This window comes from Notothenia rossii (genome assembly GCF_949606895.1).
Source record: "Notothenia rossii genome assembly, chromosome: 7".
Classification (NCBI taxonomy): domain Eukaryota; kingdom Metazoa; phylum Chordata; class Actinopteri; order Perciformes; family Nototheniidae; genus Notothenia; species Notothenia rossii.
Window position 1 is genome coordinate 60,413,193 of NC_136905.1, and position 13,532 is coordinate 60,426,724.

At 40.9% G+C, this 13,532-nt stretch overlaps 1 protein-coding gene across 1 annotated transcript in view; it reads left to right on the top strand.

Moving 5' to 3' along the window:
- Nucleotides 1-13,532, top strand: part of kiaa1109 (KIAA1109) — a 149,251-nt gene that overhangs the window by 39,532 nt on the left and 96,187 nt on the right. Inside the window, exons 27-33 of the mRNA XM_079692224.1 lie at nucleotides 285-525; nucleotides 4,937-5,428; nucleotides 8,185-8,458; nucleotides 8,756-8,893; nucleotides 9,016-9,086; nucleotides 9,571-9,744; nucleotides 10,899-11,019. Coding sequence (XP_079548350.1) covers nucleotides 285-525; nucleotides 4,937-5,428; nucleotides 8,185-8,458; nucleotides 8,756-8,893; nucleotides 9,016-9,086; nucleotides 9,571-9,744; nucleotides 10,899-11,019 — 1,511 coding nt within the window. The remainder of the gene's footprint in view (nucleotides 1-284; nucleotides 526-4,936; nucleotides 5,429-8,184; nucleotides 8,459-8,755; nucleotides 8,894-9,015; nucleotides 9,087-9,570; nucleotides 9,745-10,898; nucleotides 11,020-13,532) is intronic.

Genomic DNA, 13,532 nt, shown 5'->3' on the forward strand with positions numbered 1-13,532 from the left:
CATATACCGCAGAATGACACGCAAAGGCTTCGGACATTCACAGATATTTTTCGAGGCCTCTAACAAAAGACACTTTCAAAATAACTTTGAGGCATGGGTTCAGGAAGTGGTTAAATGCTAACTCCCTTCCGGGTTTTAAGACTCATTCCTGCACCACTCTTTACCACGAGCTAATGTTGTTAGCAAAGTTAGCCCAATATATGTCGTTTAAACTAACATTTTATAAATGAAAATACATTTCTGCAAGTATTAACAGTTACTTAACCAGATATATGTATTCTCAGGGAGAGTTGTGGGCCTGAAGAGGGACATGCACTCGCCCTGCCTGCCTCCTGAGCTGCCGGAGAGGCGCGGTCAGCAGCACCTCAGTCTGCAGGTGCCCCATCGCTCCCACAGCTCCGTCTCCTCCTCTGAGGAAAATAGTTCTTCCAGTGCTGCGCTGCCCCTGCTGGCCGGAGAGAGGGACACTCCCTCACCGAGCACGGAGGAACGCATGTTCCACGTGAACTGCAAAAGTCCTGCTGAGTGAGTAACATCAACAACATATTGTAAATTAAAGAGCATTTTCACTGCAGTTACACTTTTAAGTGGCATACTTAGGATTAAGTCCTGGAAGATTTGGTGAAAAACTCTTTACTGGTGGCAGGGGCGGATCTAGAAAAATATTCAAGGGGTGGCAAGAGGGTGGCAGGAGATTTTGAGGGGTGGCATCCCCTGGCAGAAGTATATGCTGATTTAATCGCAGTCATATCAATCAATGTTAACTTGGAAAGCCACAATATTAATATTTTAACTCAATAACATAGGTGACATTATTGTGGCACATCAGTAAAGCCTTACATATAAATATATAAGGTGGCAGACATAATTTAATTAATTTTAACTGAACAATAACTGAATGAGTTTGTTTCACTCTTAGACCAGCAGGGGTACCAAATATGCAGACTGCTGCAATAAGTACATTAATTAACTGTCTCATCGATGTTTGTCTGTATGAATATGATACTATTAACAATCATATTATTCTTATATTATTTTTCTTTATTATTCTTACATATTATTATTATTATTATTATTAGCTGTCAATCACTGTTATGATTCACATATTCATTTATTATTGAATAAACTATATTTTTTGGAGGAGTTAATGATGAATGTTCCTCAAGATGCTTGCTCCCCCTCATATATCAACATTCAAATGAATCAAAAGAACAGTTCAGCGCCCCACAACTTCACTGCAAACAACCCTGACTTTACATCAGAAAGAACAAACATTAAAGAAGTGACGAACCGTATCAGTTGGGGTTAAAAAACGTGTATTCAGCTAAAAAATGTACATCGCTGCAGTTATTATCCAGTGGAAAGTCCTACCTACTGGCAGGGCCGGCCTGTAGCACTGGCGTATAGATGTTCACCTAGGGCGCCAGATCTGGGGAGGCGCTGTACTGGTAGCCCTGGGAGGGATGGTCATTTTTGACCGATTGCGCTCATCCTAACATTCGGCCTTGATGTAACAATATTCATAATTAAGTAAATGTAAAACCCTTTTCACCCCGGTTACACTTTTCATTTGCCCTGTACGATGGGCGCTATAAGTGATTAAAATGGGGGATGTTGGCTTATCAGGCGCCCGCAGATCACAGCCAAAGTGCGAGTGAGCGAGGGAAAAAGGGAGGGCGCACTGGTACCGAGATGTTTCTACAATAATGTGGAGGGAGAGTCAGCTAAAATCTCGCCTAGGGCAGCAAATTGACTAGAGCCGGCCCTGCCTACTGGCCTAGTTAAATCAAAGAGGTTATTTTTTTTGGCTGGGCAGTGTAGTTTTACACACCGTCTTATTTGACTTTCTCAGGACTTCAAACCGTTTTTGGGGGGCAGACCCCCACAAAGAAAAAAAAATACACATACCAGGTCATCATCTTAACAGTTTGTTATGCTCATCGAGTCATCCGTGAGCAGGGCATCAAGTTGGCATGCCTATTACAGCTGAATGGTAGTTCCGCGATTACCATGTTTTTCAGCAAAACGCCTCACAAACTTATTAAGATCCAAAGCTTTAGTGTGTTTTGATTCAATGCTGAGTACTGCCAAACTTGACAGTCTCTTCTCTGTCATAGTAGACCGCAAATACCTCATTCCTTCCGTCTACTTGGGTCCGAATGCTTCTCGTTTTGCGCAAATGAAATCGCCGCATATCATATTTCCACGCTCGCGCCAGGGCCAGGGGAGGGGTTACAAGACTCGCGTCTTGAGCTGCATTCACTTGCACTCAGACATTAGAGATTTTCTCTCATAAATGTCCGATGAGCCACAACTTTTCTTTCAAAACAAAGGGGGGGGAGTTAATTCTAAACGGTTGAATAAAACGTTTTACACAAACTATGGAGAAATGTCACCAAGATTTTATAATCAACTTTTAAGAAAATATTATTAATAAATGAATTGCCTAAATCTAGGGTGGCAAGGCATTTTTCTGAGGTGGCAGCTGCCACCCCGTGCCACCCCGTAGCACCGCCACTGACTGGTGGTAACAGGAAATGCAGATTCATATTATGAGAGCCAGAATATTGGGGGCAGCTAAACAAACTTTTTTACAAAATAAAGAATTAAGAAAACGTTGTTTTTCTTTGAAACACAGTTTGATTGGATTTCTCTTTTTATTTTAATGCTTTTAATTGTGAAGCTGTAGCACAGGCCTATTCAACTGGCGGCCCGCGGGCCAGATGCGGCCCAGAACCAACTCCCGAGTGGCCCAGCCTCCCGTAGCCAAATTCCTACGCTAGTACAGACCATGAACGCAACACTCCGCGTTGCATAGAAACCACCAAACCACAACGCAGCACGTTTTTTGAAAGTGCATCTAGTGGTGCTAGTAACGGTAGTCCTATGATAGCAACTCTAAAACATGTCTCTCTCAACTCTGAAGCGTAAACAGAGACAAAATGGTCATTGATCTTGTGGAGCAGATCCAAGTCAAGCTGGACCTTTTCGCGACCGACTTGAGCACGGGTCGGATGCTGCATTTTCCGACGCTCCCCAAACACATCACATCTCCGGCACAAATCACGGATGTGATGACAGATTTCATTGCGAGGTTGAAAGAGAACTTTGCCGGTCGATTGGATGGAATTGCTCTGCCCACAGAGGTGATGATGGGCTTTGCCAGAGACCCCTTCACTGTTGCAATACAGGGGGACGTATCAACCAGAGCAAAGGAAGTGGTCACCTCCCCTGCATCGACAAGGGGAAATATACACTGGAACTTATTGACATGCAGCGCTGCATTTTTGGAGTTTTGGAGTGATGTCAAAAAACCGCAGTTCCCTAACGTTCAGAAAGTAGCGATCTGTGTGCTCAGTATGTTTGGATCAACATACACATGTGAATCAAGCTTTTCACACATGAACTCAATCAAAAGTAGCACTCGCTGCTTCCTGACTGACAGCACTCTTCACCAATGTCTTAGGATTGCATTGACATCCTATGAGCCAAAAATCACTGCTCTTCTTCAAAACTAAAAATGTCCCTTCTCCCATTGAGAAAGTCAGCGATGACAAATCACAAATGAGGTGATAGTAAGCACCTATTTACTATAGTTAGACGTGTAGTGTAGTATTCATTCATATGTTAGTTACCCGTATCCCTTGTTATGGGTTTGTGCACTGAAGGGTTTGACAGTTCTTTCTGTATTCATTTAAATGCACTTTGTAATGTGTCTGGGTCAAATGTGACCAAAACGTATGATTTTTTTGTTATTACTTGAAAAGTGAAAAAATAGTATTGCCACAGTACTACCTCTTTGTGTTGCATTGAAGCTCTTTAGCTGTTTTTTTTGTATGTGAGGACATTTATTAAGACTGCTATTATTGTATTCAGTAAATGCACTTTGTGATGTGCCTGGTTCAATAAATATAACCTGAATATTTGACTTCTAAAGCAAACAAATGTAATGCTACAACTGTGCACCTTTTTTTTCAGATTCTGTTAAATTAATGCTAATTTGTTTTGTTTTTATGCACTTTTTGACGTACCTTTGTTAGATGAACAATTAATAAAAATTGCATGTTTTTCATCGCAGTAATATGTGTTGGTTTAAAATGTGTCACTACCCGCTTTTTACAGGCCGCTGAATGTCTAGCCCAGCTGAATTTTGTAGTTATAAAATCTGGCCCAATTGAATGTGTAGTTGAATAGCCCTGCTGTAGCATAAGGAAATATCATGCTTTCATTAGCAGTAACTTAATAAAGCATTTCAAATATATATATATATATATATATATATATATATATATATATATATATATATAAATTCATATATGTTTTTCGGCCCTTGACAAAGGAATGTTTTACTATGAAATTAGTCAAGAGGAAGTTCTTTGAAGACTTTATGAAGACATATCCTAGCCTCCTACAGTATGTAAACATCAGTGTCTTTAAATTAATATATGCTTTCTTTTTTAATATTATTTTCCTCAATATTATTTCTTTATAAACATTTCAATTTATTTTCAATGTATTTAAAAGAATGAATACATTTTAAACGTATTTCTTTTTTTTCAATTATTTATTGTATATATATATTTTTTTTTTCATCGCGTAAAAAAACGCTTTTCGATTTAAGTCATATGATAAGACTTGTTCAAATGTTTTTGTTTTATTTAATCAAACCATATTTTTTATTTAAAAAAGTACATTTAGGACAAACTAAGTCAATAAAACACCCAGGAAGTTATGCTGCAAAAACCTTTGAATTACTCAATACCTTCATCATCTGGGAATAGGCTTGTTACCATTGTGTTACCTCATTCAGCAATAGTAGACATTTAATAAAAAGTATTTGAGCTTGACACTTGTAAATACAACCATATATTTCTGATTCCTTCTACAGTCACTTATGCCTTCCAAATGTTCTTTTCTCCTCTTCCATTCTGCGCAGCACCATAGGAGAAGTCCCAGAGGTCTCTCCGGTCTCCCCCAACAGCTCCCAGGACCGCTCCTCAGTGCGCTCCCCCCGCTGCTCCCCTCTGAAGCGCCAGTCCTCCGTACACTCGGGGCGACTGGGCAGCACCAAGAGCCTGTCAGCCGCCGTCTTCACGGACAAGCCTCCGCCGGTGCTGTCCGGAGGCGTCCAGTTCAGCAGCGATGTGTCCCGCAGCGACGAGAATGTCCTGGACTCGCCCCGCCAGCGCAGGAGCTACGGCTCCTTCCCCTTCACGCCTTCAGCGGACTCAAACACCTTCCACCAGTACCGCTCCGCAGACTCCAGCATGTCTGTGGCTGACAGCGAGGCCTACTTCTCCGCCACAGAGGACTTTGAGCCGATTAGCAGCGCTGACGAGGGCCCGGGGACGTACCCGGGGCGCAAGAAGAAGAGGAGGCAGCAGATGCAGCAGCCGCAGCAGCCCCCGTACCACATGGAGAACTACAGGTCAGCATTATGGGATTTGGCCCAATATCAAAAGTAACACATCTATGGGCTATACAGTACCTACTAAATACAACGCCCTTTAACGTTGCAGAATACAATGACAAACTCACTAAGAAATGACAATTAAGTGGTTCAAAATGGAAGAAGCAAGAAAAAAACATGGGGCAGTTTCAAGACAAGCCTGAGCCAGCCCCAACTATAAGTTTTATCAAAATTAAAGTCTTAAGCTTACTTTTAAATGTGGAGAGGGTGTCTATTTCCCAAAAAGGAGCTTCATAGCTTAATGTCTCGCTCCTATGTTCCTTTTGGAGACTCTAGAAACCACTAATAATCTTGCATTCTTGGGACGCAATGCTCTAGTGTCGCAATAGGGTACTATGAGCTATTTAAGATATAATGTTGCCAGACAATGAAGGGCTTTGTAAGCTATGATGTATGGGGCCAGTGCAGAGCAATGATAATGTACCTTTGCCATGTCACTGGATCATTGGGCAAGACACTTAACGCCAACGGTGTGTGAATGTGTTGTATGGACGTTAGCTTAGTTGAGCCAAGCCCTGTATGAATTGGGTGTAAATGGGTGACCGATGACTTGTAGTGGTATAAAAGTGTTTTGAGGGGTCGTAAAGGCTAGATAATGCGCTATATAAGTACAGTCCATTTATCATTTAAAACATGGAGCGTGCAATGTGTACTTTGTAGTTCTCAAAGTGAAAGGCTCTGGGAACTGGAGAGGAGTCTGGCTGGATGGTCAGATGTAGTACAAAGCTAAGCACAGGATAAAGGTGATGCTCAAGTCGAGACAGCTCACAGAGACATCAAAGAGTCTCTCATTCCTCTTCTGTAAGGAGATGAATTAATGACCTGTCTAGCAAATTCTGACTGCGTTCGAAATCTTGAAGTGCTTCTCTTGGTTGAAGAAGACCCTTTACTTGAGTGACAGAAGAAATACTATGGTCTAACCCTTTATTGCAAGGCAAGGCAAGTTTATTCATATAGCACCTTTCAACACAAGGCAATTCAAGGTGCTTTACAACAATGAAAGACATTCAGAAAATGGCATTTAAAAACATTAAAAAGCAAAGATAATAAAATAAACATTAAAATAAAAAATACATGGATCAAAGTTACAGTGTAGTGTCTTATATGTTATTGTGCATGTAAATGGTCTGCAAATGCTAAAATCCCAAAGTTCCCTCCAGAGGGAGTTTCTCTCTCACACACTATTAGCTCTTAGCTCCAACTACTAGAATATGTAGCATAAAATGTAAACAAATAAATAAATAGGAGCCATTCTGTCATTATTTACTTTATACAATTTAATTAGATATTGTATGACCTCAACTTGATGTTTAAATTCTTTGCAACTTCCTTTAGTTCAAAGGGACATAGCTGTGAATTTTTGAAAGGTAATTTAGCATTATAAAATATGACCGTATTTTTAACAGCATGTTCTTTAAAACCATCTCAAATTAGAAAGAGAAACAGGCTGTAAAAGAACGGCGTTAAATAATTGTTGATGACTCACATGCATATCTTTGCCATGTGGAATGTCGTTACGGCACAGTATTCAGGAATGCATTTGTGTTATCGCATTGTTTATGTTTAATATCCAACATGTTTAGCATTTCATTGTGTTCAGCGATTGCCCCGAAGCTCAACAAGCTTTCATTTATCACTGTGACTGGATCGTTCAGGGGTGGGTGTGATGTAGAAGGCTTGTGGCAAATGAGATGTTTGATCCATGGGCAGCCACTTACCGCCGCTGTGTTTTTGCAAATTGGATTTGGGTCTCGCTCTGCAAATACCTTGTCATTTTTTTATTACCCCAAAATGTTCTCACATTGATTTCAACACATTTTTGATTGATACAGCCTTCGTACTAACTCTAATAATCAATTCAGACTCATGAAAGGGTTCAACTGGCATGACCCTATTATGTCGTAAGGCGTAATTCAACCATCTAAAGCTCTCAGGGAGGCTGTGGCGCAGTGTTCTAGTGCGTTGGTGTTCGTATCAGGGGGGCACAGGTTCAAACCCCACTGCAGTCAGCGTGTCGTTGTGTCCCTAAGACACTTCACCCCAAATTGCTCCTGTGGGGATTGTCAACAGTATTGAGTATGTAAGTCGCTTTGGACAAAAGAGTCTAACAAGTAACATGTAATGTAAAATGTAATATAAGGGAAAAAGTATAACACATTCTGACTGGCATCCTACTAAAAAGGTGCTTAAAGCTGCACAGCATTAGCATTCATAGCATACCATTTAAATGAGCTACTCTGAATTAACAGGGAACACAGCTCGTACAGTATATGACATCATAAAGGGCTTTTATTTCGAAATTCCAAACTCGAGTGTCTTGATATTGTGCTATTTTTTGTATTGTTTGAATGTGAGATTGCACTTTTCACTGGAAGGTCGCTTTTATTTTGAAGTCATTTCTTACACCCTCTTTTTATTGCCTGGTATATGGAGAAAGGAAATGCTGCTAGCTTAAATAAATAAGTGGAACATGCACTTGAGTTTTGTGATTGAATACATCCAAACAAACGCAATACCTGGGGTGTATTCAATATATAGCATGAGGCTAATAGCAAAGGTATGAAACGGAAAACCCATTAAATGTCAAAGGTTTGTAATGACATAAACAATATTTCATGTATAAGTGACGATGCTTATAAACCATATTGGTTGTATCTAGCTTGAAGCAAATGTATGCATTTGATGCCTATGTGTTAATATTTATACCCCCCCAGCCGGAGCTCCATCTACCACAGTGTTGAGGGCCCCCTCACCTACGTCCTCAACGGGGAGCTGATCACTGAGCCACGGCCCCTGCCCATGCCCCCCTTCCTGCCCCCGCTGCCACCCCACCCCCTGCCCAGCCACACGTCCCAGGCCTCCTTCGTCTCCGCGCTGGCCATGGATGAGGAGAGCTCCGTGGAGGCGGAGAAGACGGCTGAACCCGGCCCCGTAACCCGGCAACCCCACGTCATGGCATGCTACCAGAATTATCTAGCCCACTACCAGGTAAACTCTTTCAATGTGGTCAAATAAACTACTTATAAAAACTAGGGTCTTTCAACGATCTAGACAAATCATCCATATTCCTGTGTAGACAAGCAATACCATTTGTGATGGTTTTAATGTCCCGGACAAATGGTAGTAATTCCAGTCAAATATGAACTGTGTACAGTTTTTAGCCTTAAAACAATTGATATGAAGACTTCAAATCATAAATAGAAACATAATCAAGGGATTCAAATTCATAATTTCTTATTATGTTTTCAGTTTTTGGTCAAATGTTAACACTTTTGTTTGTGGCAGGTCTCAAATTGGTCTGTGAAGCAGCCAACCAATAAGAGGACTTCCAAGTCTTCTCTGCACCGCCCTTTAGATTTGGACACGCCCACCAGCGAGGAGAGCGGCGCCTCCTTCGACCAGCTCTCTGTTCCCAGCTTTAAGGTCAGAATTTAGAACAGTCAATTCAGAAAAACTCCAAAGTAACAAATAACCATTAGTAGAAATGGTATATACATGTAGTTTCAGGACATCCGTTTAACTTAACACTTTGTTTTACATGACAGGTGATCAAGCAGGGCCTCTCAGCCAGCTCTCTATTGGACAGAGGACTGCAGCTGATGGGGGAACACAACAGGTATGCTACTACAAATTGTGTCCTTATATTAACAATTTAAAACAAAATCATGCTCAAATGGGCACAAACAAACTCAAATAAATGTTGTAGAAATGTGGTGCACAAATAGGAAACCATACTGTATGTTGGCGCTTCACTTTTGAATATGACTCCTAGAACCCCCATCCCTTTTTTCCTTTTCTTCCTTTCATATTTTCTTTCTATGTATAAACAACAATGTAGATACCGTTGAAGGAAAAATGCAAAAACAGTAACCAAAACGGGAAATGTTTTTTTTATAAGTTGCTGAAATTGAAACTACTTTAAAAAAAACATCCACTTAACAAAGTATGTTTTATATATAGTATCTTAGTATTCTCATCAGCATCCACCACTTTACACTGTAGCAAACTAGTCTGTGTAGCGCCTTTAAGGAAACCCTAGGATGCTTTACAATAGGACGAGGGGCTGTGTGATCAAAGATTGTCTCTTTGTTCCTCCTCAGTACTCCATACACCCCGCTGGATAAGAGGGCCATGGAGAACACGGACGAGGACACCACGACGGACGACTGGACTCTGGAGCAGCCCCTCGCTCAGACCAGGACCACCGCCATCGTGGAGGTGAAGGGGGCCGTCAACGTGGTGCTCACGCCCCTCGTTGCCGAATCCCTGGACAGGTAGGAACTACGCTTCGTGTAGTATTTTCTTTGAATTACTACTTCTAGTTTCAGAACAGTTCTCTGTTTTTCCACTGGCCCGGTTTTCATTAAACTTGGTGGATAGGGTGTAGCACAGGCCAAGGAACTCATTACATTTTCAAATGGATCACCCTGGTGCTATACATTCAGAGCCTGGGCCTGGATTGCCTGCTCACAGTGTTAACAACAGCAACAGGGCTCACAGAACTAACAGTGTTAAGCTGGGATAGAGGGGGAGTGGAATTGTGCCAATATTTCTTCTTTTTTTTAAAAACTGAAAGTAAGATTCAACTTAGCAGAAAGCATTTTTTTGTTATGATTGTCCCTCTAAGGTTTTTAGCAAATTGCTCTCTGGTAGGTGGTGACGCTTTGTATCCTTCTAGGGCTTTCATTGTGAAATGGAGATCTAGACCCAAAGGCCGACAGCATTTCATAGGTCTTAACACAGATGGTGTCATAATATTCCAGCCATTATTTTGTGCAATAAAAATTAAATTCATAATTATAAGTTGTCTTTTGCCATCTTAAGCAAATTGAATCCCTACAAACACTTCATCTTGGATGTAAAACTCTGCTGACAGTGCTTCAGAGTCTGCTCTCGCTCTTGGTTCTCTACCAATTTTAATATTTATTTTGCCAAAGGCTAACATTGCTGGGTTTACGATGCACACTTAGCTCTTGGCTAGCGCAGTGTTCAGACGGGTAAACTGTAGCCAGACGGTGGAAAAGAAGCCAAGACACAGTCAATTTGATTAAATGTTAATGTCTGAATCAGTTCTGGTAAAAGATGGAGGGAGTGTTTTAAAATCTATGGATTTTATATCTATAACCCTTTGAGAGTGTATTTCTTTGGCGCGGTGATTTGTTCATAAACCTAAAACTAGACACTAACTGCTGCTACAATCACTGTCAAGGCAAGAAATGTGTTCTATCTAATTTACTCTCCTTAGGGTTTGACAATCAAATCTTCAAAAAACAATATTTTGTCCTCCAAATGCCTTTTTTGGTGCCAAATCACTCCATCTGTCTTTATAAATACCCAAGAAAGAAAATGTTTGACTGTTGAATAATTCAAAAGAAGGAACAGCTCCAACAGTTGTATTGCATCTGTGTGTGTTTGGGTGTGTTTTTAGGTACATCGAGTCCATGGTGCACTTTGCCAGTATCCGTCACCCTGCAGCCATTCTGGATGACCTGCATGGGAAGGTCCTCAATGAAGCTTACCAGATCAGCAAGTCCACGGTCACTGAGTCCGTAAGTACAACAATGCAAAGATATATATATATTATACAAAAATCACAAGTTTAAAATAAAAGTATTTAGAGAGGAGGTAAGACAAATACACTTGTGATGTTAACTAGAGAAATGCATGACGAATATGTGAGAGATATCATAAGGCCTTTTACTTTATTATAAGAGGATTTCTAAATGATTGGAATGAAGTCAATTTTTCTGGCACTTCAGCATCGACAAAGCAACTTTAACAGAGAGCAGCTGTGATCACCCTCTGTATAATGTGCAGGATATATGCTGTTATGGTAGTACCATCTCTCTGCTGCTATCATATTGCAATTGTATCATAACATATGTTCCGAATTATTAGCATGAAGTCGGACAATCTTTCCACACTACGCTAAAGCACATACAAAGCCGTTGTATAATGTATATACAACAATGTATATACTGTATAATGCACGCTACGCAGGACATATGCTCATATGGTAGTATTCTTGCTGCCTCTAATATATTTTGAGCAATATTATAATAAGTTTTCTGTATTATTGGCATCAAGTCAAACCATTTTCCAGCACTTACAGGTGTAGCGATTCATTTCAGACAGTTTGAAACGCGAGGGCCGTGATTGGTACGTGATCTGCCCTCGCTCAAGGGAAAACCTCCAGCTTGACTTGAGACCGCCCCCGTGATAGATAAATGTATTTATAATGAAGCCAGCTGCAATGGATCATTGATCCACCAGGGGGTGAAGTGGGGTTCCACACTGGAGCTCATGTGAAATAAAGTCAGATACAGTACGCTGGATGTACAGCGGAACTTTGTTAAGATCCATATGTCACGGATATCATATTCTGTGCTAAATAAGAGACATGTAATCATTTACAAAACAGCACCATGTTGTTATTTAACAAAAATAATGTTGTTTAGTCGAAAAAAACGAACAGGAGGAAATGCAGCCCGGCTCTCGATTTTTAATCCTAATTTAATCATCATCTTCACCACGATCATTTATGTTTATGTTCGCCGAATTGACATGAAATCACTGACACATATGAATATACTATATTCAACTTCATTAAAACGTTATTAACGTGCCTAAACTCAGTAATTCACAAAAAATATTTATATTTTAATGGAGCCTCGTCGGCAGATCAGGATCCCAAAGCGTAGCGGAGGGATCCTGATCTGCATGACGGGTGTTATTTTCCCCATAAGGAACAAGTCGCTGCAAATTATCCCGCTTATTACATGGCCACATTCTCAACAAAGTAACGACATGACTCCCAATATTAATTGAAATGCTTTTATGGATTTAGAAAATGTTTTTACAACTAATGGCCCATCAACCACAGCTCTCTCCCCCCCTCCCCCCCTGATCTTTCTTCTCCAGCAGCTAAATTAACTGTAGGTTGCTCTGAGTGACAACCTTACAGTTAGACACAACACTGTCATTGCAAGTGACCCTCAGTTAGTTGACTTTTATGTTCAACTGCTAAATTAGTTACTGATAAAAAAGGGCTTCTACTGTACCTAATTACCTTAACACTAGAACCGCCAGAGGTTTTTGTATAGGCCTACCTACACCCGTCAAATCCCGCTATTAGAATGCAATTTTTAAAGAGCATCTTGCAGGTTTTTATTTTTTGAAAATTACAATTTAAAAAAGTGAATGCAGGATTTGATATGTTTTACGAGACATAAGGGCAGGAATTCAGAGGGAAAGGAGCAATTTTGAGCTCTGCTCTTAAAAACGGCTTTTTTTTAAGGTCATACGTCAAACGTGTCATATTACATCACACAGGGTACACATCTCCGTTCTCTGACCGCGGGTATAGTAGAGTTGCGTTGAGTAGAGCGGTTGTGTTTTAAGGAGCTGGTATTTTTCTGTAGTTTTACATTGTATTTAACCATTTGTAATGAAGGTGCAGTATTGTGTTTGTGCAGGTTGCACAAATACCAGCCTGTCAGGACATCGAGTCCACAGTAAAAAGGACCGGAGCTAGCGTTCGTTCCTGGGTGCGTTGTGCATCCAACTCCCTGCAGCACATACTCTACACAGCTTTATCAGGAAACCGTATTACTTCTCTCTCCCCCCCCCCCCTTCGCTGCTCTCTCTCTCTCCCCTCCGGTACTGTGTTGTTTGTGTGTGCGTGGTGGCTGTCACTCCTGGCTCCCGGCTCAACCTCCACTCACCTGCTGCAATCAGCTGTGCACCCTCCCCGACTACACACCTGCTTTCCATCAAGCCATTTACAACGACATATCAACGGAGGCTCCACAACCTTTCTCCGCCAGATCGTCAAGTATCAGCCGTATCTCGCGTCTCTCCTCCGGTACACAGCACCGTATTGTGGAGTTGCATTAGGTAACGCGAGATACGGCTGATACTTGTGCATTAGTTTCTGTTATGGATCAGTATCAACAGTCCTGCCAGTAACGTTACTATATTATCAATGCTACTTTAGTTATAGCCTGATATATGATAGCTAACTTCACAATGTTGTGATGTGATGTTAGCTAACATTCTGTAG